We start from the raw sequence: 26414 nt of genomic DNA, 5'->3' as shown, positions 1-26414 counted from the left end.
GTATTGGCCAATCGTCGAATCACCGTTAGAGAAGTTGCTGAGGAGCTAGACATATCGATTAGCTCATGCCATTCGATTTTTATCAATGATTTGGGCATGAGACGGGTCGCCGCGAAATTCGTACCAAAATTGCTCAATTGCGACCAAAAACAGCATCGCATGAACATTGCTAATGAGATGTTGGACTCTGTCCGCGACGACCCAAATTTGCTCCAGAGGGTCATAACTGGTGACGAATCGTGGGTTTATGGTTACGACGGTGAAAACAAAGCTCAATCATCTCAATGGAAGCTGCCGCACGAACCAAGACCGAAAAAAGCGCGCCAAGTTCGGTCGAATGTGAAAGTTTTGCTGACAGTTTTCTTCGATTGCAGGGGCGTGGTGCATCATGAGTTCTTGCCACAGGGTAGAACGGTCAATAAGGAATATTACCTGCAAGTTATGCGCAATTTGCGCGAAGCAATCCGCCAGAAACGCCCGGATTTGTGGAAGAACAAAAATTGGCTTTTGCACCACGATAACGCGCCTGCTCACACATCGTTGCTTGTGCGCGACTTTTTGGCCAAAAACAACACACTAATGATGCCGCAGCCACCGTATTCCCCAGATCTGGCCCCTGTGACTTTTTCTTGTTCCCTAAACTGAAGAGGCCCATGAAAGGACGACGTTACGCTACGCTTGACGAGATAAAGACGGGATCGAAGGAGGAGCTGAACAAGATAAAAAAAAATGATTTTTTGAAGTGCTTCGAAGATTGGAAAAAACGTGTATAATATCTCATGGGGATTACTTTGAAGGGGACAAAATAGATATTCATAAATAAATAAATAATATCTGAAAAAACACAAAATTCGCGATACTTTTTGAACACACCTCGTATATCAGTCGAGAGAGCTAATTTCATTACCATGTGTTAATTTCGGAGAGAATATCTTCCAAGAATCCGTAAAGTCGTTTCTAAAAATAAAAAATAAAACATATATTTTGGATTGTCGATTCAGGGTAAGCCTTTCAAATTTTTACAGTAAATGATATTTTATATTTTGAAATAATTTTAAAAACAAATACTGAATCTAAATTTCAGGTAGATCTTTTTTCTGCGTGTCGAAAACTTATCAGCTCATGATGAATTATTGTGAATATCAACAAAATATATGATTGAAGCTCTTTATTAATACAGGTTACAACAAAATGGCAATTCTAAATATGTATATACAACAAAAAAAAAATAGTGTGTGTGTTATGGATGTGTGTATATGTATATGTGTTGTGTAAGCAATCGTTGCATTGTTTATTTAATTGATTGTGGTCCAGGCATTGTTGGCGATGTAGTCATCCTAATAAACATAACCGCCATTGGCAGCATATTTGGTGTCCAGGCCACTGTAGCCAGGGCTGCCGAAGCCAGAGCTGCCAAAGCCCCTCTGTGCTGGCAGATAGGTGCTAGACGGCGTGGCATAGCTGTTGTACTGCGGCCCGGAGGCATAGTTGTTGTAGCCGGAGCCAACCAATGGGCCGGAGTAGCTGGAACCAAGGCCAGAGCCTGAATAGTAGCCAGCGTTGCCGTAGCCCCCATTTGAGTAGCCCCCGTTGGAGTAGCCCCCGCTGCCCGTATATGTGGATGGATACGAGTAGCCGCCAGCACCGCCAACACCGCCAGCACCGCCTGCACCGCTCTGCGGTGGCAAATAGTTACGGGAGAGCGACAAATGAGAGACGTCCGCAGCACAAAATGCCAGAGAGGCGATCAAAGCGATAGCGGTACTAGTGTGCTAAATAAAAAAAGAAAATAGATGGGTAAGATTTGGTAAGACTTGGTATATATGCATATTGAAATGTTTGAGAAACTTTGAAGTTAAGGTTAACTGCACTGCTTTCGAATTATACTTTTAATTATGATGTCACATTTCGATTCCTATCATATATTTTATTATTATTTCTTATTTTATGTCCGTCGGATCTGCTCTTTAAGGCTCTTTAAATTGTTCAAGTGTAAAAAGCCAAATAATACAAATAAAAAAGAAAATTAAAATCATCTTAATATCAAGCATTCAGTGCAACTTACTAACAATATTTAATTGGATGTTGTTTATATCTGAAATACTTGCCATATTTAGGATTGTAGGGTCTTTGTGTTGAGTGTGAAAGATGAGTTATTCACTGGGTCGATGCTGTCGAATGACTGTTGATCATTTCGGCATCGGCGGGGCATTTTATACTTTTCTAAACAACATTTTTTAACTGTTTTTTAAATGGAATACATACAAATATTATGCGGACACATTTTACAACTAATTTTAACGCCTCAACCTCGCGCTGCGACGAACATGTCGATGGACAATGCTCATTACTCAAGCCAAAAAAAAATGAAACTGAAACTGAAACTGAACCTGAACCGCTTAGAAGATGTTCAACGACATGTTTGGATGTTGGTTTTTTTTTAGATTTTTATTTCATTTTTTTTTTTGCGGATCCCACGATTCCACGACTCACTAATTGTGACGAACACCAAATGCATTTTGGTAGTTTCTGTTTTGTGGTTACTGTTGTTTTTATCTTTGTTTTTTGCTTTATGACCCAGTCACGCCCTCACCCACCTCTTTCTCTTTCTCCGTCTATCTCCCTCTCTCTATCTCTCTCTAACTCACTGTTTCCGTGTTGATGAGACATGTGAAACGTCGCTAAGTAATTTTTTGGAGGGTACATCGTCTCTTTAATTATACAATTTATATTTCTTAAATCTAGCTCGGGTTATTGTTTTGTGTTAAGTGCCCTTGTTGTTGTTGCTGTTTTATGACATTTGGCGGTCGCCGCTTTAAGGCTTTGGTCTTATATGAGTCGCCACTCATAAATCTAACCGTTATTAATTGTGACTTGAGCACACTGCGGCCCATGTGTTGTGTTGAATATACACAAAGGGTACATAAATATATTGTTTTGCTCTTTTGCTAAATGCGTTGCCGAAACATTTCAAATGTTAACCATCCATCCATGTGGCAACTTTGAAGTTATAGAGTTGCCAGTTAACCTGTTGGCCTGCCCAATTCTCTGAGATGGGCACACTGATCCTGCCCATGCACATTTGCAGACACACATTGCAGAATTTATAAACGCAAAGCAATGTTCCACGCAAGACTGTTGAGCAGACAATTCACAAAAGCTGGATTCGTGAATCGCACACTTTCTTTACGGATGTAATCAAGGATACCTTGTCGAATCTTCGAGAAAACAGTCTCACTAAAAAGGAGCATGTGATGCTATCCAAACTCAATAAGAAGTGGCTGCAAAACTACAGCGCCAAACAGCATATGCCAACGCCTGACGTTGATGCGGAATATGTGGAGGTGAACACTCTCGATGACAATGAGGAGGTCGCCTATCGCATCAACGTTCCGCCCTTGAGGCGTCACTGGAAGAGCACCAGCTTCGATCTGAAAGTGAGGGGAGCGGTGTGCAAGCAGAATTTGATTCAGCCGTTGATTACCTGGCAGCTGCTGGACAGCATTATGGATGTGCCCAGTGACGAAGGCACTGTCATATTTCAAAGACACATCGATAATATGCTTCAACAGGTTGACAAATAAATAATTATAACGATTGATCAACTAAGGAAAATAAATTCGCTTACAGCAACACTATAATGGAAAAAAATTACTACAATCTGTTTTCTAACGACATTGTATAGGCAAATGTAAAACAAGGTCAAATTGTCTAGACATACAGCATTTATTCGATGGGTACACATACACGCATACATACAAAGATGGGTTCCAACGGGATCGTGTCACAGTACGCAGACGGCTGTTTGAACAAACAATTTCGCATTTCGAGACAATGATACCCTGTTATAGACTTGCATATATTAAGAATTCATGCGAAAAAATCTACTTTCATATTTGTTAAGCTAAAATTTTAATTTTTAGGTCCGATTTCTAACGACATTGTCTAGCAGAAATCTTAAAAGGGATATCATTGTCTCGACTTACGAAATTGTTTGTTCGAACAGCCGTCTGTTGTCTGCTTAGTGCTAATATTCGCATCATTTCGGGTATTTTATCGATGACGGAAATCGGTCACACTTAGTATAACGGCTTCTGACCGAATGTCGAAATTGCGAATGGCCAATTGAATTGCGATGCAATTGGACTTCGTTCAGTTCGCTTTTCGCTACTCAACTCTCGAGATCGATTTGCGTGTTTTCGTTTCGTTTATTAGTGTGGAACGTTTCGTTTATTCTGTGTTTTGTTTAATATTTAACGTATGAAAAAGTGCACGTTGATTGAAATACCATAAGTCGCCGATCTTCAAGCACAAATCAAATGTGAGTTGCACTCCAGCTTAATCTGTGCACCATAACCTCAAATGTACACGTGGTGGTTGATTTTTTTTTATTTTGTCAATCTTTTACAGGGCCACAACTCTTCTGGGGAATCATGTGCGACGAACAAAAGAGTGCCATGTGCCATGCGGACGGAGCCAGTGGAGGAGGGCGAGCAGCATCGCCCGACGGCAATCTTACTGCTGGCCTCTGTGCTCGTTTGCAATGCTGCTGCTCGTTTGCTGTGCGACTGCTGCCGCCACGACGGGATCAGCGGACACGCGGTGCCATGCAGATCAATTCCAGTGCAGGAACGGAGTATGCATCTTACAGGCGAAGATGTGCGACGGACGTAGAGATTGCACAGACAACTCGGATGAATTGGAATGCGGCAAGTGCCAAAAAAAAAACACACCTAACCTCAATTAATCAGTATCTAACCTCCAAATTACTCTCTCTCTTTTCTCTCCATCTCTCTCTTTTCTCTCCATCTCTCTCTCTTTTCTCTCCATCTCTCTCTCTTTTCTCTCCATCTCTCTCTCTATTTTCTCTCCATCTCTCTCTCTATTTTCTCTCCATCTCTCTCTATGTCTTTCTCTCTTTCTTTCTATCTACCTCTCTATCTCTCTTTCTCTCTATCTACCTCTCTTTCTCTCTATCTACCTCTCTATCTCTCTCTCTACCTCTCTATCTCTCTCTCTACCTCTCTATCTCTCTCTCTACCTCTCTATCTCTCTCTCTACCTCTCTATCTCTCTCTCTCTACCTCTCTATCTCTCTCTCTATCTTTATCTCTCTCTCTGTGCAGACTACAAGCTGTGTCGGCAGCCGCATTGGTTCCCGTGTGCTCAGCCACACGGAGCCTGCCTGGCAGCGGAACTAATATGCAACGGCGTCGACAATTGCCTCGGCGGCGACGATGAGCTCCACTGTCCGCGCCGCCTGGTCAGCTTGGGCAGGCGGAACTGCAGCCAGTACGAGTACATGTGCCAGGATCATAGCTGCATACCTCTCGACTTTATGTGCGACGGCAAGACGGACTGTGCCGATGGCTCCGACGAGACAGCCGGCTGCAAGCAGTCAGCCACCACCTGCACCACCGGCCACCTTTGCGCCAACGGACGCTGCCTGCAACGCAAGCAGTGGGTCTGCGACGGCGTCGATGATTGCGGCGATGGCAGCGATGAGCGCAACTGTGGTAAGTTCAAAAATAAGTAATAATTTGATAGAAATAATAAATAAATAATTACATCGATATCCACTTTGACTTGGCAGAGAACTTCTGCCTGCCGTCGATGGGAAAGTTTATGTGCCGCAATCGTGGCAGCTGCCTGCCACTGGCCCAGGTCTGCGATGGTCAAGCCCACTGCTCGGACGGCAGCGATGAGAGCGAGGCCTGCAAATCGAAGCCCGATTGCGGCGCGAAACAATGTCCGCCAGGCGCCACCTGCCACATGATGCCGACGAGCGGTGCGGAATGCTTGTGCCCCGAGGGATTTCGCCTGCTCAAGTTCAAGGAGAAGTGCGAGGATATCAATGAGTGCGAAGAGCGTGATGATTTGTGCAGTCAGCGATGCGAAAACACATCCGGCGGCTATCGCTGCACCTGCGACGCCGGCTACGTGCTGGATACCAGCAACAATCACACCTGCCACGCCACCAACAGTGTATCCGGCGAGAGACAGCAAGCACTGCTGCTTTACACCACCCAGGTGGCTGTGATGGGAATGCATCTGAAGCAGCAGCCGCAGGAGCGCAATCACATATTCACTGTGGCGACCAATCTGACCAAGGTCATTGGTGTTGCGTACGACGAAGAGCACATCTACTGGACGAACATACAGAACGAGGCGGAGAGCATTGTCCGAGCCCGTTCCGATGGTTCGATGGCGGAAATCTTACTCACCTCGGGACTGGATGCACCCGAGGATTTGGCCGTCGATTGGCTGACGCATAACATTTACTTTTCCGATAATATAATGCGACACATTGCGGTTTGCTCGAACGATGGCATGAGCTGTGTGGTGCTTGTCACCCACGATGTGCATCAGCCGCGCGGCCTGGCACTGTGGCCACAGCGTGGCCAAATGTTCTGGACAGATTGGGGCGATAAGCCGATGATAGCACGTGCTTCGATGGACGGCAGTCGATCCCGGCCGCTGGTCAGCGACAAAATTCACTGGCCCAATGGCATTGCGCTCGACATGCACGAGGAGCGAATCTACTGGGTGGACGCCAAGCTGGGCAGTGTGCAAAGCGTGCGACCCGATGGCAGCTCTCGTCGTACTGTCCTCGATGGCATACTGAAGCATCCGTATGGCCTGGCCGTGTTCGAGGATCAGCTGTACTGGTCGGATTGGGGCACGAAGAGTGTGCACGCCTGCCATAAGTACTCCGGCAAGCAGCATCGCATCCTGGCGCGAGATCGCACCATTTACGCCATCCACGTCTATCATCCGGCCAAGCATCCGCAAGTGGCGCATTCGTGCGATTCGGCGCACTGTTCGCATCTCTGCCTGCTAGCTGAACCGGAGTCGGGCGGCCACACGTGCGCCTGTCCGGATGGTATGCAGCTGTCGCCGGATGGACGACGCTGCCGACAAACTGAAAAGAAGCAACGCTTGTACATCGGTCTGCGCCAAGTGCTGCTCGAGATCGAGCACACGTCCTTCGGCCGGCATGTAGTGAGTGCGACACACCACCTGCACTGCCACATCAGCGACCTGGTCTACAACAGCGTCAACGGCACATTGTTCATCGCCGACAATCTGCAGCGGGCACTGTTTGAGTATACGCCGCAGGAGAGCGAGCCGCGGCTGACCGCCTTGATCTATCGCAATCTGGGCAATGTGAGTGGACTGGCCTTCGATCATCTAGCCCACAATCTGTATTGGGCGGACATGGAGCGGAGTGTCATCGAGCTGCTCTCGCTGCGCACCGGCCATCGGGCGCTTGTGCACTTCTTTGCCGGCGATGAGATACCCATTGGACTGAGTGTGATGCCAGCAGACGGTTTCATGTTTGTCGCACTCAAGGCACGCCGGCACACGCACATCGATCGGCTTGCATTGAGCGGAGCCGGCAGCCAGACGCACGTCTTCGAGGATGATTTGGGCGACGATGATATCCGGTTTGTTGTCGACCACGAGACGCAAACGTTGTACTGGTCGGACAGCGATACGAACCGGATTAGCTTCAGCAACTATCGGCAGACGCACGCGCAATTGTTTCGCGGCAAGTTTCGGCGACCCTATGCCCTGGCCCTGGTCAATCAGGATGTGTTCTGGAGCGAACTGGGCTCAGCAGCCATCTACTGGACGCACAAGAGCAACATGGGTGCCAACAAGCGCATCGAGATCGAAACGAATCCCCATTTGAGTCCGGATGCTGTTGTTCCGGCTGCTGCCGCATTTTCCATCCACAGCACGCTGCCCGTTCGCATACCGCTGGCGGGCACTGTGCGAGTGTCGTCTGCGACTTCGCCTTCGTCGCATCCCTGCCAGCATGCCAATGGCGGCTGCTCCCATGTGTGCGTAAGTGCTGGACAGTTTGGCAGCGCCTGCCTCTGCCCAGCCGGCTATGTCTATCGCGATGCCAACAATCGCAGCTGCACCGAAGCCTTGGACTGTGAGTTCCGTTGCCGATCCTCGGGCGAGTGCCTGACCATGGCGCATCGCTGCAATGGGCATCAGGACTGTGCGGACAGCTCCGACGAGTCGGACTGCGGCGATCCGCACAAGTCCAACACCAAAGTCAAGTGCGGCATGGCCGAGTTCACCTGCCACGACGGTCAGCAGTGCCTGGAGAAGAGCAAGCGCTGCGACGGACATAAGGACTGCCAGGATTACTCCGATGAGCTGCACTGCTCCCATTTCGGTAGGTCCACCTTAAAGTTGAACTTAATTGAACTGAACTGAATTCATTTTATTAACCAGATAAGACGAAGCTGTGCCACACCCATCAGCACGCTTGCGACAATGGCAAGTGTGTGGATTACAGTCTGGTGTGTGACGGCACCAACGATTGTGGCGACAATTCGGATGAGTTGCGCTGCAAGTCGGCGGCGAGCTGCGAACGTGGCATGTTCCAGTGCAGCAGCGGATCGTGCATTGCCAGCAGCTGGGAGTGCGATGGCCGCATCGATTGCAGCGATGCCTCCGATGAGCACAACAAATGCAACCAGCGACAGTGTCCAGAGAAGATGCATCGCTGCCTGCTCGGCCAGTGCCTCGACGAGCGTTTCGTCTGCGACGGTCACAACGATTGCGGCGATCTTTCCGACGAGCTCAACTGTGGCAACAGCCCCACTGGCACTGCCGCAGTCAATATTAGCTGCGGCACCGTCGACTTGCCGCGATATCAGTGCGCCAGCAATCTGCAGATGTGCTTGGATTTGGCGGTGCGCTGCAATGGCAGCGCTGAGTGTCCGCGCGGCGAGGACGAGGCCGACTGCGGCGAGATGTGCAGCATCTATGAGTTCCAGTGCGGCGACAGCAGCAAGCAATGCATACGCCTCGAGTTCCGTTGCGACAAGGAGCGCGACTGTGCCGACGGCAGCGACGAGGAACACTGCGACAAACACAATGAGACACAGCTCGGCTACAGCCCCTCAGCGGCTGGTGATCCGGCAAGTGGCAGGCGTGCTTGCAAGCCGCATCTCTTCGACTGTCACGATGGCGAGTGCGTGGACATGTCGCGGGTGTGCAACGGCTTCACCGACTGCACCAATGGCAACGATGAGGGACCGCAGTGTGCGAGCGCGTGTCGCAAACAGCTCTGCCAGCACAATTGCCAGGCGACGCCCGCCGGTGCTGTGTGCACCTGCAACGAGGGCTATCGGCTGGATGGTGATCATCGCAGCTGCGTGGACATCGATGAGTGTGTGGCGAGCGGTGGTGCTGCACAGCCATGTGCACAACTGTGCGAGAATATGCCGGGCAGCTACCAGTGCCAGTGTCATGCCGATTTTATGCTTCGTCAGGATCGCAGCAGCTGTAAGAGCATTCATGGTGGCGCCACACTGCTCTTCAGTAGCTACAACCAGGTGCGAAATCTGAGCGAACAGCCGGTGATGCTGTCCGTGGCCTGGTCAGTGAATGATTCACGCATCACTGGCTTCGATGTGGACATGCAACGGCAGCTGGGCTACTTTAGCAGCGAGGAGCAGAATGCCATCTATCGCCGGGACATGGATGATCACAGTCGCATCGCGGCTCTCGCTCTGCGCTCCCCCACCAAAATGGCTGTCGAGTGGATGACGGGCAATGTTTATGTGATTAGCGGCAGTGCAGCGCCGCAACAGATCAGTGTCTGTAGTTTTGAGGCCAAGATGTGCGGCATCATATTCCAGATGACGCCACGCTTCAGCCTGAAGGCATTGGCTGTGGATGCGCATATGGGGCGACTGTTCTATGCGGCCATACGCACCGAGAGCTTCGGCCAGCCGACCACCCAGATCCATATGGGGCGACTCGATGGCAGCCGGCGGGAGTTGCTGTTGCGCAAACAGCGCAGCTATGTGACAGCCATCGCAACGGATCCGCACCAGCAGCAGCTCTACTTTGTGGATCTGCACAGTCGCACGCTGGAGATGATTAGCTACAAGACACGTGGCACTGGCAAGCAACGCTATCCGATTGTCCTCATCCAGAAGAGCAATGCGCTGCTGCGTCCAACCGGACTAAGCATCTATGAGAACCATGCATACATTGTGAATTTGGGAGCCAAGGAGACAGTGCGCTGCCAGCTGTATGGCCACCGGAGCTGCAAGGCCATCAATTTGAATGTGCTCAATGCGCAGGATATTGTTGTTGCCGGCTTGTCGCGTCAGCCGAGAGCTGCAACCAATCCCTGCCAGCACGCCCGCTGCTCTGGCATGTGCGTCCTGGCCGATTATGGGTACGAGTGCATGTGCGGCAATGTTGTCGTTCTCGAATCGCAACCCTGTCCGCTCGGCACCACCAATGTGCTCGACCTGAGCACGCTACACCCCGGCGGCAGCGATCAACTATCGGTGGACAACAGCAGCGGAGCTGGTACCATTTGGCTGCTGGCCATGCTCTGTGTGATTGGCGTGGTTGCCGCCGGCTTTGGGTACATGTACTATCAGCATCGGCAGCGCGGTCATCGCGATCTCAACGTTACTATGCATTTCCAGAATCCGCTGGCAATGCTGGACGGCAAATCGATCGCAGAGATCGACCACCACAGCGAAGACAACAACAGCCCGGGGATCAGCACGACCAGCACAGCCGGATACTTCACACCCGACGAAGGGGGAACGAATCAATTTGGGATATCCAATATCCTGCAAACATTACTGCGTCGCAGGCAAGCGAAAAGCGGCGGCGACTTTACTGCAGAGGTTCCGCTCGAAAACAGAGGAGTAAGTACGATCAGCTCGCATTATACCCCGTAAGAGAAGGTTCCCTAATGAAATGGACAAACAGAAATAGAAATCAATTTGAAAATCGGTGCAAGGTAAAATTAACTTGATCTCTCCAGCATAAATATATATATATACGCTGGACAGATTAAGTTCATTTTAGATGGTCGATAACACTTTCAACACCTTTTTAAATCAATTTCAAACTGCTTTTATTCAATTATTAACGTTTATCGTTTTATCTGTCAACAGTCGAGCGAAATACAGTCGCTGGTCGGCGAACGGAGAAATTGGGGAACGCCGATCATCCTGGTATCAGGGCCTGACGATGATGCCGCCGCAGCCGAACGCTACGGGGGAGATTACCCAAGTGATGATGTGCATGCACGACTTGTACCATAAGTGATCAATCTAATCCTAATCTATGTGCACCTGTTTAACGTTGTAGTTAATTTTTGTATTTTGTATTAATTATATTTTTGCTTTGTCTATTTATTTAACATGTACTTTAGTAATTTAGGGGCAGCGCCAAGCAATTGTAATCGTAATTATAATCAATCAGTATCAAAGCACAATTCAAACAACCGTCTTCTTTAATTCTTCATAATGCAGTGGCGTCCATGTATATAGTCATATTGTTATCAAAGGAAAGTGTCAGTTCTTTTTATCATTTCATGTTCTGACATTGGCACGCATCACAGATTTTATTCTGCGTCCTAAGACTATGCTATGGATTCAAAGAAGTTATTTAGATTGTATATTGCATCCTAAAAGTATGCTTTAAAATCTAGGATTTTCTAAGCAGTGTGCCGCATTTGATTATTATATTAATATGTATTCCATAAGCCTCGACTTATGAGATATACTTAAGCACCTCTTAAATGAACTGATCATTCAACCCATGGCACCATGGCATTATTACCTTGAATTGTCACATTTCCCCGGATGTTTTCGGCTTTTCCATCGAATTGGAAATCATTTGATGGTGATTAAGAATATATATACTTGATGGTGTCCGAGATGAATGCGTGCCGCCTAAAAATGATATAAAGAAAAAACGTAATATTATTTATTAGACAAGGCTTGTTACTGTTGTTGCTAAGAACAAAATTTACGAAACTGTCGCATTCACGAAAAAGATATCCTCCAAAAGGCGTAGATCGTGCCTCACGATTGCATCTCTAGCAGCAGCGACGTTGCCGGTTGGCTAATGCGCAGCTTAGCTGTTGTTGTTTCCATTGAAATTGTTGCTGTTGTATTGCATTCATTGCGCTATGCTCACCACTGGCTGTTATCACAACAGCACACACACATACAATCCGGTTAGCAGCATAGAAAGAGAGAGCGACATCAACAGTGTGTTATAGTCACGTGTAATAGTCACTGACGATACATTACACAACACACACATGCACACATATATGACGCGTCGCTTAACAGTAACGTAACAGAGCGCTCGTCGACCACTAACAGCGTCTGTAGCTGTAGCATCAAACAGCAGCAGCAACAGCAGCAGTACCAAAAGGCAATAGGCAACAACAACAACAACAATAGCAACAGCAACACACACATATTTGTTTATTTACATATGTATGGCTGGCTGACTGGCTATAGAGGGCTGGTGGTGGCCGCCGTCGCGACGGCCTCTATTATAAAATAGCTCTACTCTCACATTGAATTTGTCATTCGGCGACAATTTCTAAGCATTCAAAGACATTTAAGGCGTACCGTGCCTGCCGCGTCAGCTTAACAGTCACATTCACAGTCACAAATTCAGAGCCTTTAACGTTAGTTGACTTGCACTCCTTGCCGCAACAGTTCAACTTAAAAAGTGTGCGCGCTTTAAAAAAAAATAAATAAATAAACCTGAATATTTAAATAAAAACCTTGAATCCTTTCTCAAAATTTAAAAAAATGCCTTTCGCAAGTGAACAAATACAATCGGTGGCCAGCCAGCAGCTGTCCAAATCGGACACAATCAAGCTGCGTAACAAACACATCGGGTTAGTACAAATCAATTATTAATAAATTACTTAAGAACTTTAGAAGATAGGTGTTAACTAAGTGCAATTTTAACACTAAACAATTACATACACACACACACACATCCAAATACAGCCTTGCGTTTACGTTATGTTAAATGCCCTGTTCGCACTTATGTTATGTGCATGTTAGATGACCTTCCGTCAGGCGCTTTCGCTGTCAAGGTCAACAAGCGGCATCCCCATCACGACACAGTCATCAACGTAATGTTCTTGTCGTATTCGTTGCTGCAGTCTTTGTGTTTGTATATGTGTCTGTGTGTGCGTTTCTGTGCCGCGTGCCAACTGGGAAATGCTAACAAAACAGTTTTTTGGCTGTTGCCCGCCGCACAATTGGCCGAAAGTAGCCGCATTTATTTTTGGTCTTTATCGATTTTCTAAACAGCTCGCGTCTTTGACAATATTTAATATATACATATATTTATATATATATATATATATTTAGATTGGCATCAGACCGGCAATTTGATTGGCTGTTAAACAAAAACAATAAGCCTAAACAAAGACCAAATAAAATGATTATTATCCGCAGTTTAGCTAGATGGCTTTCGTTAACACCTATGATTATCAGTGGGCGAACAATAGATGACGATTTTTCGTACTTTGGCACAGGCCCCGACTGTATTAATCGGAATAGTCGAATCGGCGAATGGGTGAAGGCATATCAAACAAGTCGAGTGGCAATCGCTTAACATTTATATATGTATATAGAATATTTATGGGTATAAGTAGATGAGTTCACCTCCAATCAGCATTGTTAGCCAATGCTAAGGCTATTTATAATTGAATTTTGTACAAACACAACAACAACCAAAACAACAATTTTCACTTATCTTTGCAATGCACTTAAACAACCAATTTGCACCAAAATGATCAAATATCGTCAAATATGGTCAGTCAAGCCTGTCAACTCTTCTATCGCTCCGATCCGTTGAAGATCGTTCGCGGAAAGGGTCAATATATGTTCGATGAGGAGGGCACACGCTATCTGGACTGCATTAACAACGTGGCACATGGTAAGTGAACTAACTTAACTAACTATCTCAACAATTCCAGGACTATCCCATCACAACTAAAACAAATTGGCAAACGTTAGCTATAAATCGCATATGAATATAAATATATAAACGACGTATAAGAAATACGGCAATGGCCGACCTCAGGTCAACGTGACAATCGCCAAATTGCGATTTGAAATTTATGTGAATCTAACAGCAGCAGCAGCAGCAGCAACAGCAACCAGAGCAAACATTAGTCGCATTGGTTAGTGCGTGCTGGCAAAGTAAGTGCTGGTTCCCATCCATTCCCTCATTAGCAGCAGCAGCAGCAGCTGCTGCTGGCAAGTTCAAGTTTATGTCTGACCGACAGCCGATCGCCGAGCATTAGCGGGCGGCATGTTCAGGCCCCGATTGAGGGGCTTTGTGTGGCTGGATCTGATGCCGTACGAATGACGCAAGAATATTAAGTCAACCTTATCGCTGCTTCTGATTCGTCGCTTGGGGCCGGAATGGGGCCGGTCAACGAATATTCAGATGCTGCCCGCTTTATTTCGGTTTTACACTAAAAAAAAATACTAATAATAATAATAACAACATTCAACTATGACTGACGTGAGCTCAATTTGCGAATTAAATAACTGAAATTGTCGAAATTGGCGCACTCTTATCCCAGATTTGATAGTTCCTATTTGAAAAGGGGAACATTTCATCTCAATTTGCTGTGGTCACAACGTAGCTGTTACTGTTACTGTAACTGTTACGGTTACGTTACGTAAGTGCCACATCCGCACTGTTAAAGCTTAACAGCTGTGCGCAACTTTCGTTTTTATCAATTTCACTAATTGCTGGTGCTGTGGGTGCTCGCAAATAAAAAGCATAACGTTGCCATGCCGATAAGCGCCACAAATGCTGCTCCTGCTGCCGACTTAAAAATAACCAATGTATTCACATACGTAATTCGTTCTACCCAATGTAATGCGATAAGGTCGATTGCAAAGATGACGCTAATTATTTATAGATAATTTTGTCAGGCTAAACACATTGCCTTGAACCATTTTGAACAGTGATAATACAAAAACAATATGTTTTTAAATAGCATGCTGTAAATGCGTATTATTATTATTAGTATTATTATTATTATTGTTTTTAATCAGTGACTGAATCGAGTAAACTAAACTCGTGCCTTAATCAACTTGCTAATAATAAATTGATCGCTTCTATAGCTTTTGAGTTCAATTTCAATTTCCATTATAATTGCGTCTATTGAGTATATCAATCATCAATTATCAATCCGAAACGATCGCAATACTCAAAACTCCTTTGGCATTATTGTTATCTTCAAAGTGCTTTGGCAAATACAATCATCATACGAAGGCTATTTCTGTGCACAAGTCGTAAACGTGATTTCGATTCCAATGCGTCTTTGCTGCTATATCACTCAACAACAACAAGTGTCAATGAAAAAAGAAAAACAATAATAAAACTATTTTTTTCAAAAACGTGCTGACAACAACAACTGGCAAGAACTTGTTATTGTTGATTAGGAAACTTCAATCGTTACGCTGTTGTGTGATCTCGTGCTACTTTTCTACAATGACTGTAACTGCTCGCAGTGGTTGGGCTGGCTTATCAACTGGTGCACATGTATGTATGTATGTATGTGTGGAACTGAGTGGCGACGGATCGCTGCCCTGAAACTGGGCTGTTCAGGCAACATGTGAACGTCTCGTGCCGAGTGGAAATCTACTTGAGATAACAACAATAACAGCACCAGCAACAGCAACAGTGAATGCAACTGCAACTGCAACTGCAACTATAACGCACTATGCCTGATTGTCCGGCCAGCTGGCTGTCAATCCGTCTGTCCGTCTGTCTGTCTGTCTGTCTGTCCGTCTGTCTGTGTGTGCCCAACCGTCCACAATCAATATTTGTTCGAGCCTAACAAACTGAGCTGAGCAATCAGCTGTGGCGTCCGTTGCGAGTGGAAAATTCTGTGCAAGATAATGTGAAAATCACTTTAAGCACACACACATATATAAACAAAATATGTGTGTGTGTGTGTGTGTGTGTGTGAGTCTCTTGGCATACTAGAAAATGCGGTCAAAAGCGGCTAAAGAAAAATCATAGATAATTCTTAATATTACGTTGCGTAAAATTAAAACAGCACTTGGCAAATTATTACAAACCACAGCTTTTTTCCTTTAATCTATTTAAAATATTTAAAAAAAAATACATATATATTTGTTGATAAATTGTTGATTTTTCACATTTATACTTAAATCATAGATATCTAAAGTAGATGATAAATATGTTGAATAATTAGCGAATGGCTCTTGCAAGTAAATTCAAGCACTAATATTAATCATTATCAGCATTATCGACTCCAGCCAACTAATTAATTGATTCATCTTTCGTATTTGGTAATTTCGTTAAAAAATACACTTTGCGATAATGTTGTGCTTTTCAAAATAATTAATTATATCAATGACGAAATATTATTCAAATGATTGTTTACAATCTGCTATGAAGTCGAAAGCATTTTCCTTTTGGCTTATCAAATGTTTTGCGCATCATCTGCTCAAGTCGAGATCGACGAACAGGCCCTGGTCCAAGATATTCAGGCCCCGGGCCGGATTGCGGGTACCGGATTGCGGGTATGATGACGTCGACTGATTACAGCCCCCAGTTAATCGTGTTTGGTCAGCACTCGCTGCGATGGCCTCGACTCGACTTCAACTTCACCAGTTTTAGCTGGCCGCCTCGAGAATCACGTGAAGCACACGCGATGTCCGTCGCCCCGTTGTCCCCTTCAATCCGTCTTGGACTGCCCGTTGACTTCCACTCGCACACAGACATATGTCCATGTAGATAGATATGTGTGTGTGTTGTGTGCTGCCGGGGATTTCCACGCGCGCTGATTAAACCAAACCAGTGCGCAGACAAACTGAAGACAAGTTGGGTAACAGCAAGTGAATAACCAGTTGCAACGGCCTTAATTGCAGACATTCAAACAGACATAATAGAAATATCTTGCTGACTTAGTGATTAACATAAATGTAGGACAAAACAACAAATATATATGTTTGTATATCGTATATAGTAGAACTACAACTCGATAATCCCCAAACAACAAACAAAATCAAAGCAATAAATTTATTTAAAGAAATAAATAAAATAATATTAATTAGCAAAGACAGAAATGAACTTAGAGGAAAATCGCAATTGACATTTTGGCAGAAGTGGGAAAATAATTCATTTGAAACATAAGAAACAAATTCTTTTTATTGCGTTTTATTTGTTTTATCTGTATTTTGCTTAAGGATTCGCATATATTTGACCATAGTTAAATGAAATGATATTCTTACAACTTACAGTTGGCCACTGCCATCCGGAGGTGGTGCGAGCTGGTGCTCTGCAGATGGCGACCATCTCGACGAACAATCGATTCCTGCACGATGAGCTGGTGCAGTGCGCCCGGACGCTGACCAGCAAGATGCCGGCACCGCTCTCTGTTTGCTTCTTTGTCAACTCCGGCTCAGAGGCCAACGATTTGGCCCTGCGCCTCGCTCGCAACTACACCAAGCGCAAGGATGTCATCACACTCGACCAGTAAGTCACACTCAGTGCGATTGATCGATGCGAGTTTCGAGTTGGTTTGGAGTTAATGTTTCTTGAATCTTTTCATTTGCAGCGCTTATCACGGTCATCTGCAGGCCGTGATGGAGATCTCGCCGTACAAGTTCAATCAGCCCGGTGGCGAGCAGAAGCCCGACTATGTCCACGTCGCACCCTGCCCGGACATCTATGGCGGCCAGTTTACCGATAAGTTGTATCCGAATGCCGATCTTGGCGCCCTCTACGCCCAGCCCATTGCGGACATCTGCCAGCGTCAACTGGCAAAGGGACACGGCATCGCTGCCTTCATCGCGGAGAGCCTGCAGAGCTGCGGCGGTCAGATCTTGCCACCCGCTGGCTACTTCCAGGCTGCCTACGATGCAGTTCACAGCACTGGCGGCCTCTGCATTGCCGATGAGGTGCAGGTGGGATTTGGACGTGTTGGCAGTCACTATTGGGCATTCGAGACGCAGCACGTTGTACCGGACATAGTGGCCGTGGCCAAGCCAATGGGCAATGGTCATCCGGTGGGCGCTGTGGTGACCACACCGGAAATCGCACAAGCCTTCTGTGACACGGGCGTTGCCTATTTCAATACGTATGGCGGCAATCCGGTGTCCTGTGCCATTGCCAATGCAGTGATGCGCGTCATCGACGAGGAGGGTCTGCAGCAGAATGCCCAACAGCTGGGCGATTATCTGATGAGTGAGTGCAGCCAGCTGAAGCAGGAGTTCGATTCCGTTGGCGATGTGCGCGGCATGGGCCTGTTTGTGGGCATTGAGCTCGTTGTCGATCGCGAGTCACGTACCCCCGATACCAAGTCAGCCCGATGGGTGGTCAATCGGATGAAGCAGATGCACAAGGTGCTCGTCTCCAGCGATGGGCCCAACGACAATGTCATCAAGCTAAAGCCGCCCATGTGCTTTAGCCATGAGAATGCCGATGAGTTTTTGCTAGCGTTTCGCGAGTGCCTCACCAGCCTCATGCAGGATCAATTGCAGGCAGCAGCAACGGTGGCGACATCATCGAGCCTTGCCACAAACGGTGCCACCGCAGCCGAAACGTTGGCGAACAAGACGAAAATGTTCGAGCGGCAGGATCGCCTCATCAAGTCTGTCTGAGTGCGGCATCCCGCGGCATCCCTAACACTGGGCATGTCCTAGTTTTTAGTTAACACCCACACCCACACACAAACACAAACGCACAACATTTAAATATTTAAATTTACCTAAGTTAATTCATATATTTTTTTTTGTTTTTTTTTTTTTTTTATTTACCAGCTGGCTTCAGTTTTTAGCCAGCTATTAAGCAATATATATTTGATTAGCTCTACTTCTAGTATCTAGAAATGTAGAAATTATGCACACCAAATATTATAATTTTTTTATATTTGTGTGTGTGTGTGTGTATTTTTTTTACAGAAAACCCAAATATATACATATATACATGAATACATACATTTACAACCATTTTTTACTGTATGCGTCGTATACAAAAAGAAAAGGTTTTATTCTTCACATTTTCCTGCGTTTCAATGAATTGTTTTGAAAATCATCTTTCAGTTTCACCACACCAAGTACAAAGTACACTTTACCTTAAACAATAAGTACAATAATATAATAGATAAAAGCCAAGAGAAAAACAATCAAATTGTTGTTGCCTGTTTTAGATGTATAACCAACTATTTAATATACAAATGTGTTTCTATCATCAATAGCAGTGATCCAAAATAATGTTCACACATAATACAAATAATTAGAAACTTAATTTAAGTGCTTTGTTTGAGTTTGTTGAGCTTACCAATAAAAATCCAGATATTTCCATATACTCTTCTATATATTATTGTATTGTAGGCATATCCTTTCAGTCTGGAGTTTATCAGGACAGAAAATGAACGATGTTTCCCAGGATTGTGAAACCGGAAATGGATTGGAAAGGGACAAAAATCCCGATTTGCAATTTTTTAAGCCTCAAAATATACATTCTGTATTCGGAGTAAGCAAAATGTTCAGTTAAGACTACTTACCACAAATCAGCACAAATATCATTAAAACAACTGTTGAATATATGTTTTTTTTTGGTTTTTCTTTCTTTTTATTCGAGTTTTTTTTTGTTGTTGTTTTTTTTTTTCATTTCATTGTTTTAAAATGTATTTCGCTTGTTCTTTTTTGTTGGTTTTCTTTTTTTACTGTGTGTATTAAGTTTCCGTTTCATTTGTTTCTGTAATATAGTTGATATATATATATATATATATATAAATATATATATATATATATGTATATACATATATATGTATATATATATATACATATTGTATATATTGTATATTAAATTAGTTAATAATAATGCGCATTTCTAGCTCTCTCAGCCGCCTCCATTGAAAACTATTAAAATTTGAAAAATTGTCTCGTCTGCTCAATTTTGGGTGTGTGTTCTTTTTGGTTGTGTTTTGTTGTTGTTGGTATTTTAACACGATTAAAAATCATATATATAATGTTTATATCTGATAATTGGTTTTTATATTATGTATATTATTTATTAACTTTTAATGGTCATTTTGTTTATTGTTGTATGTTTAAATATATAAAATAAGCATTTCTGTGATGTATTTTTTTCCTTTGCGTTATCAATTCTTTCTTTTTAAATTTTGTATGTATATTTAGTTAGTCATATTTAATATGGGTTTCGTTAAAGTTTTGTTTACAATTTGTTGTTATTTTCAAAAAAGAATTGTGTGTTAAGTTTTTGGTATATATATATATTTTTTTATATAGATTTTAGCATTTTTTTTTTTGGCAGAGTTCTTGTGTTTCTTATGTTTTACAAAAAGCTGTAAAAAATTGTAGCAATTCTTGTAGCAGTGTAAAAAAAGAGTAGAAAGAGTCTGTGTCTGTGTGAGTGTGAGTGTGTGTGTGTGCGTGTGTGTGTGAGTGTCAGTACGTGTGTGTTATTTGGATTGAAATCTTAAAGCTTTGTTCGTTTTGTGGAAAGAAAGTGCAGGGCAGGAATAATGGAAAAGGCACACCGAAAATAAAGAAATAAAACATTAACACAACGATAGAATCAAATGAAGTTGTAATGAAATGAATTAGTTTAAAATTGTGGGTATTTTTCTACGATTTGCTTGACATTTACAGCGGTGTAAAAAAAATGCTTAATGCGCATATTTATTGTTAATAATATATTTGTATTAACTTTCAACATGCCCAATGCATATACTTGTTCTGTGTATAAATATTGTTTTTTTTATGTTTTTTTTTTTGGTTTTTTTTATTGATTTTTTTTTTGGTTGTTGTTTAGTTAAAAAGAACACTTTCCTTAGCGTTTACCTCACTTCTACGTTGGGTTTTATTCGGTTTTCGTTTAATTTCCATTTCCATTTCGTCTTCCTTTTTTCTTTTCGAATAAAACGCTTAAATATGCAATGTAAATAAGTATTGTATATAATATGCATATACATATAAGTATATACATATGTATATTTATATATGCACATGCATATGTACATTTTTTGTATATAATAGTTTCTTCTTCGCATATTTCCATATATATGTATAAATAACGTCGCTTCATTCTAAATATATACATAAGGATATATATATATATATGTATATATATATACATGTATATATTTATATATATATATATATACATATATGTATATAAGTATACATATATGAATTATTTGTTATTTTTGCGCGGTTTTCATAACTTCATTTAGCAAGCTGTTGTTATTTGTATTTTTTGTTTCTTATTTCTTATTTTTTTTTTTTTTTTTTGTTTTTTACAGTGCGCAAATGTACAAATAGCAATGAGTAACTTAAACAAAAAATCTAAATAATATTTAGTTGTATATATTTATATATAGATTCTTATTTTTGTATATATATAATATATATAAAGTTGCCAATGCCTCTGCACACAAGTTGCTGAGAGATGAGCTCCAGATGTTGGGGATACTTGAGTTATATGCCGATCGTTGGACAGACGTTCTTCTTTTTCAATTTTCAATTTTCGATTTTTAATTTTTAATTTTCCTTTTTTCTGTTTCATTTTCATCTTTTTAGTTATTTCAATGCTTCACTTTTCGCATGGAGGGGCATTCAACTTCGGCAACTGATTTGCTCAACTTGAGATACATTTCTTTCATTTCTCGCTTCACAACAAACAATTCGTTTAAAATGTTTAACTTAATTCAAACCGTCTATTCCGTTGACGATTGCTACCAAAAAAAATCTATATATATATATACATATATATATATATATATACATATATATATGTGTGTGTGTATGTATATATATATATATATACATATATATATATGTATGCATGTATATGTATGATGCCTATACTCGTACTATACGTTTGGAGTTCTACGTTTAACTGTTATCATAAGTATTTAAAGTATGAGGTAATGTTTTATTTCGACTTAACTATAACTATGGGGCCGCCAAGCAGACAGAGCGAAACGGAAATGAACACATTTGCCATATCAAATTTACATGTGTATGTATGAATGGATATATATTTCTTTATATATGTATATTGTTATGTTGGCATATCGTTCGATCTGTGTGCAAGCGCCCCAAGTAATATATTTATATATTTATATATATATATATATATATATATGTATCCATATATAAGGCATACATACGCGTATGTATGTAAGTACATAACTGTAGATGAGCCTGGGTCTGACTCAAAAGCGATCGCTCTTTGGGAGCAACTGCCTGGAGACTGTCCACATACACTTGTAAAGAGCTAAATATGTATTTATATATTGTTTAGCTTTTATGTTTTTAAGTTTATGCTTATTCAATTTGCTTCTATTCAAATTTGCATTTAGTTATTTAAGGTTGACGTGGCTGCCCATGTAACTTAACAATATTGCAGTATATGTGTGTGTGTGTGTTTGTGGGTTTGGGTGTGTGTGTGTGAGGCCCTTTCTTGAACTTACAGAAGAGTTAAGAGAAATGAAGATTCCCAAAGAATCTAAACAACAAACAAAAACAATATTAAAATCAACAACAACTTCGCGACTCTAAATAAAAGTTAAGCAAAAATCATTAATAAATAGCTTAAATTTTGAATTTAGCTTATAGCATAGCGAATGGAATATTTTATTACAAATATGTACCTTAAGTTTTGGTAAATGCAAAGGCTCACTCCTCTAAAAGAAATGATTTTCGATTATATTTATTTGTAATTTGATAAGGAAGTTCAAGAGTGTGCGCGCAGTTTAGTTAGTCTGGAAGTGAGTTTGATTCTATTTGATACTTTTCCCTCAATTGTAATGGTTGCATATAATCGATGTCTGCTGAACATGCACATATATATATATATATATGTTTGTATGAACAAAATGAACTTAAGCTAAATGGTTACGCTCACATTGACATGTTCCCTAGATTTATCCGCAACAAACCATTAATAAAGAACAAATAGCAGAATGTTATATACAATTTCACAACTGCATATTTTTATAACACAAGTCAAGTCAAGTTTTATATGAGATTGTCACCAAAAAAACGTTTGCTATATTTATGTAATATTTGAAGTTTGGATATAAAATTCGTAATACATATTGAGATTAACAGCAGATGGAGGATAAAACAGAAAGAATAATAAACTATAACTAAACCAGTTTGCAAAAATATAATAATAATTTGTCAATTAACAGATGATTGCTTTTCAACCTTTCGTTGGTGGTTTGAGACGCCGATCGGCAGGCGGGTTTATATGGCAGCATTTTTTACTTTAAAGTTGTGTTCTTCACGCTTTTTTTTAAATGCATTTAAGAAATCTTTCCCACACTAAAGTGTGCACTCAAATGGAATGTGTGAAATGCCCAGGCGCTTAAAAGTATGCTATGGAAACTCAAATACAAGAAACAAGCTCTCATCAAATCGACAGTTGTTCAGCGAAGGTAATATTTTGAGAGAAATTTGTTCCCTTGGCTTGTGGAAGAATCGCTGGAGATAGAAGAAGAAGACATGCGATTGTAAGATCGTAATAGTCAGAGACAGATGTTGTTTGTATGTATGTGAAAGTAATCGTGCCTGTGTAAGTAATTGATTTAACTATGCTCTGGCCTGTGGTGCACTGGATGTATGTAGGTATGTGGGAATGTGGGTATGTATGCATATATGTATGTAAGTAATGTACAAATATTTAGTAATATATAATATAAGTATTTGTATATATACGTATGTGTAATGCTGAACAAGCGTTGTTACAGTTCCTTATTCTTCTCACACAAGGATGCTCTCCTCTGCTTTTGTTATTTTTTTCATGGAAAAAAGTCAACTATATGCATATATACACAAATATATATATATATATATATATATATATATATATATATATATATATATATATATATATGTACGTATGTATATATGTAGCTCTATAAATATTTATTTATGTATATATATATATATATAATATATCTATTCCATAATATGTATGTACTGTATTGTAAGTTTGTATATAGATACAAATGGTTCATTGCATTCTAATTTAAAAACGGGTTTTGCTAACTTTTTTTTGGTTTCTTTTGTTTTGCTTTGTTTTTTGTTTTGTTTTGTTTTTACAGTGTTTTCGAGCTGCATGTAAAGTTCTATTTTCGATTTGCTTCGGTTTTCGATTGTATAAAACTGTCCACTAAAAATGTACAACTTACGCGATTGCTTGCAGAATTTCGATTTCATGTGTGTTTCTACATACATATATAGATTCATATGTATTTGTTGACATCATAAATAAGTGGTACACATGCACTTATGTATGTATATAAAAACACAAAAAGAGTTACAATATTTATATAAGAATAACGTAAAATGCGCCGAGCGACTTGTTTCATTCATATTCATATTCATATTCATATTCATATTTCATATTTCATATTTACAGTGTATCGTGTCAACGTTGCCTAAATGCGTTCTGTGGCACATCCACAGGAGCACAGTGAGTGGCAGCTGCTCCACAGCTAACTACTGGCTCCTGATCGTGGTGCAACCAGCTCGCAGTTCGCATGGCATGGCCTGGGCTTAAATATGTACACATTTACACATGTACCAATCTACCCAATGTACATAACTACATTTACAAATACATACATATATATACGTATGTATGTATGTATGTATGTGTGTATGTGTGTATAACATGCTTGCTTTAATAGCTACTAACAGAAAGTGGCAGTTTCACATTATATATTTTATGTCGCACTTATTGTAAGCTTCGAAGTATGTTTGTATGTATGCATGTATGTATGTATCCATGTATTTCTGTATCTGTATCTGTATCTGTATCTGTATCTGCTTTGGCCCAATCTACAGCCATCGATCACCAGATTAATATGTACATATCTATCTATGCAGAGATCATGTCACTCACTGTTACTCTTCCGCCGCAGTCTGCGATCTCAGCAAGCTCTTCAACCAGCTCAAACGTATACGTAATAATAATAAAATTATCAAATTATAATGGAGGCTGCCACGCTGTAAGCAAAGAAAACTCTAAGCTTAAAACCTTGAAACATATAATAAAATATAAATAAATTGGCAAACTAAATAAAACAAACTTGTAAGTTTTTGTGTCTTGCGTTTTTTCTCGGTTTCTTTCGTTTTTTTTTTTTTGTTTTTTTTTTTTTAGCTGCGTTTTGAAATAAATCCAAAAAACCATATTTATTCAAAACTGCATTTGATTTGTTTTGTATGAAATATAAAAAAATTGTTTTCCGTTTTTTTTTTTTTGCATTTTTCTTTCTTTTGCAAGAAAATATATATGTATAAATTAAAAAATAATTTTTGCATTAAGGTATAATGATTTATGTGTAAGATAAAGCATACTAAATAAAACTCAATCAAAAATAAACAATTGCTAATTTTTGTCGCACTTCGTTCTTTTTACAAGTATAACTGTGTGTAAATATATATATATATATACATATATATATATATATATATCAAATACAAGGATGTATGTGTTATGTCGTTCTTATATTTGTGTGTGTGTGTGTATTTTTGTGTAAACTCTTTTTCTAACAAACATAAACATAATTCTGCGTAAAGCCCAAGATTTCTCTCAGCGGGCTCCTTCATCTGGCTTGGTTCGCTTGTGTGTGTGTGTGTGTTTAATTAAAATAGCAAAATAATTACAATTGATGTAAACTTATGTATGAATTTTGAATTGCTTGAATGTGGCCTGTGTTCTTGCTTGAAATGTGATTTCTTTTTGTCTATTGCGAAATATTTGAAAAAGTTCATGGTAAACATACAATTTGATAAGCTAAGTTAAGCAATAAAGAAAGGGCGCCTTCGTACAGGAGTTCATTCATTCCTGCTTGTCAAATGATGCTCAAAGCTTGGCAATATTAGAATCTTGTTCACTTGAAATCATAATCATTTTCTCAACAAATCGCTTGTGATGAATATACATATATATATATATATATATATATATATAGATATATATATATATATATACCAGACCAGACCAGACCACAATATGTTGTTTTTAGGGTTCTGCTCCTTGCTTTGTTTTTTCCTTTCGTTACGCTTTAAATTGATCGGTGAGTGTCTAACTTATTGAAGAAATTTGAAAATCCTAAAAATTGCTTAGCTACATTTGAATATGTTTATATATATAAGAGAATATATATAAATATCTGCCTTAAATTATAAGAAAAATATAAACCTAAGAGGGGAAAAACGCGTGCAATTTTTATAAGTAGTTAAATACAAATAATAGACATATGAAAAAAAAAATATATATATATATATTATTTATATATGTATATATACATATGTATATAGCTATATAATATATATGCATATTTGTATAACTATTTGATAAGTAGGTGTCTAAAATAACGTTAGTTTAACTGAACACATTTTGAAGTGAGTTTTGCTGATTACTGTGTGTGTCTGTGTGTGTGTGTCTGTGTGTGTGTGTCTGTGTGTGTGTATGTGTGTGTGTGTGTGTGTGTGTGTGACTGTGTGTGTTAAGTGTTTACTTGTGGTGTTGGCAGAAATCTCAGTCTAAAAA

At 41.2% G+C, this 26414-nt stretch overlaps 3 protein-coding genes across 5 annotated transcripts; 2 read left to right on the top strand and 1 right to left on the bottom strand.

Annotated features, from left to right (window-relative positions):
- Positions 1-1254: 1254 nt before the first annotated feature.
- On the bottom strand, positions 1255-3571 carry LOC6569350 (glycine-rich cell wall structural protein 2). 2 transcript variants are annotated; one of them, XM_032741446.2, is made up of 2 exons: positions 3485-3571; positions 1255-1772 (listed from the first exon to the last, which is right to left on the bottom strand). In XM_032741446.2, the coding sequence occupies exons 1-2, from the start codon at positions 3536-3538 to the stop codon at positions 1338-1340; spliced, it is 489 nt and encodes a 162-aa protein (XP_032597337.1). In that variant the 5' UTR covers positions 3539-3571; the 3' UTR covers positions 1255-1337. The 2 variants fall into 2 exon arrangements, with proteins under 2 accessions (XP_032597337.1, XP_032597338.1); XM_032741447.2 differs by lacking the exon at positions 3485-3571 and adding an exon at positions 2109-2215.
- Positions 3572-4203: 632 nt separating this feature from the next.
- Positions 4204-11277, top strand: LOC6569306 (putative vitellogenin receptor). 2 transcript variants are annotated; one of them, XM_032741443.2, is made up of 7 exons: positions 4204-4321; positions 4411-4709; positions 5126-5515; positions 5593-8193; positions 8253-10410; positions 10475-10702; positions 10955-11277. In XM_032741443.2, coding segments are annotated over exons 1-7 (5832 nt in total). In that variant the 5' UTR covers positions 4204-4319; the 3' UTR covers positions 11109-11277. The 2 variants fall into 2 exon arrangements, with proteins under 2 accessions (XP_032597334.1, XP_001995574.2); XM_001995538.3 differs by having other exon boundaries at positions 4205-4321; positions 8253-10702.
- A 1048-nt stretch (positions 11278-12325) lies between these two features.
- Positions 12326-19184, top strand: LOC6569305 (alanine--glyoxylate aminotransferase 2-like). Its single transcript, XM_001995537.2, has 4 exons — positions 12326-12705; positions 13642-13760; positions 17117-17351; positions 17434-19184. Exons 1-4 carry the CDS (start codon positions 12617-12619, stop codon positions 18476-18478), a joined length of 1488 nt encoding a protein of 495 aa, XP_001995573.1. The 5' UTR covers positions 12326-12616; the 3' UTR covers positions 18479-19184.
- The last annotated feature ends 7230 nt before the right edge of the window (positions 19185-26414 follow it).

The sequence above is a fragment of the Drosophila grimshawi genome, unplaced genomic scaffold (genome assembly GCF_018153295.1).
Source record: "Drosophila grimshawi isolate 15287-2541.00 unplaced genomic scaffold, ASM1815329v1 contig_848, whole genome shotgun sequence".
NCBI lineage: Eukaryota > Metazoa > Arthropoda > Insecta > Diptera > Drosophilidae > Drosophila > Drosophila grimshawi.
Note: the sequence above shows the minus strand (reverse complement) of the source record. Positions and strands in the feature narration are given on the sequence as shown.

What these genes read in the sequence shown, in the direction of transcription:
- LOC6569306 (XM_001995538.3), top strand. An exon ending in CAGCGATGAGCGCAACTGTG is followed by an intron (nt 5,516 to 5,592) that starts GTAAGTTCAAAA and finishes TTGACTTGGCAG; the next exon opens with AGAACTTCTGCCTGCCGTCG. An exon ending in TTCCGCTCGAAAACAGAGGA is followed by an intron (nt 10,703 to 10,954) that starts GTAAGTACGATC and finishes ATCTGTCAACAG; the next exon opens with TCGAGCGAAATACAGTCGCT.
- LOC6569305 (XM_001995537.2), top strand. Translation starts at nt 12,617, where the DNA reads ATGCCTTTCGCAAGTGAACAAATACAATCGGTGGCCAGCCAGCAGCTG. An exon ending in CTGCGTAACAAACACATCGG is followed by an intron (nt 12,706 to 13,641) that starts GTTAGTACAAAT and finishes AAATATGGTCAG; the next exon opens with TCAAGCCTGTCAACTCTTCT. An exon ending in GATGTCATCACACTCGACCA is followed by an intron (nt 17,352 to 17,433) that starts GTAAGTCACACT and finishes TTTCATTTGCAG; the next exon opens with CGCTTATCACGGTCATCTGC.
- LOC6569350 (XM_032741446.2), bottom strand. Translation starts at nt 3,538, where the DNA reads ATGACAGTGCCTTCGTCACTGGGCACATCCATAATGCTGTCCAGCAGC. An exon ending in TGCTGTCCAGCAGCTGCCAG is followed by an intron (nt 1,773 to 3,484) that starts GTAATCAACGGC and finishes TTTTTTATTTAG; the next exon opens with CACACTAGTACCGCTATCGC.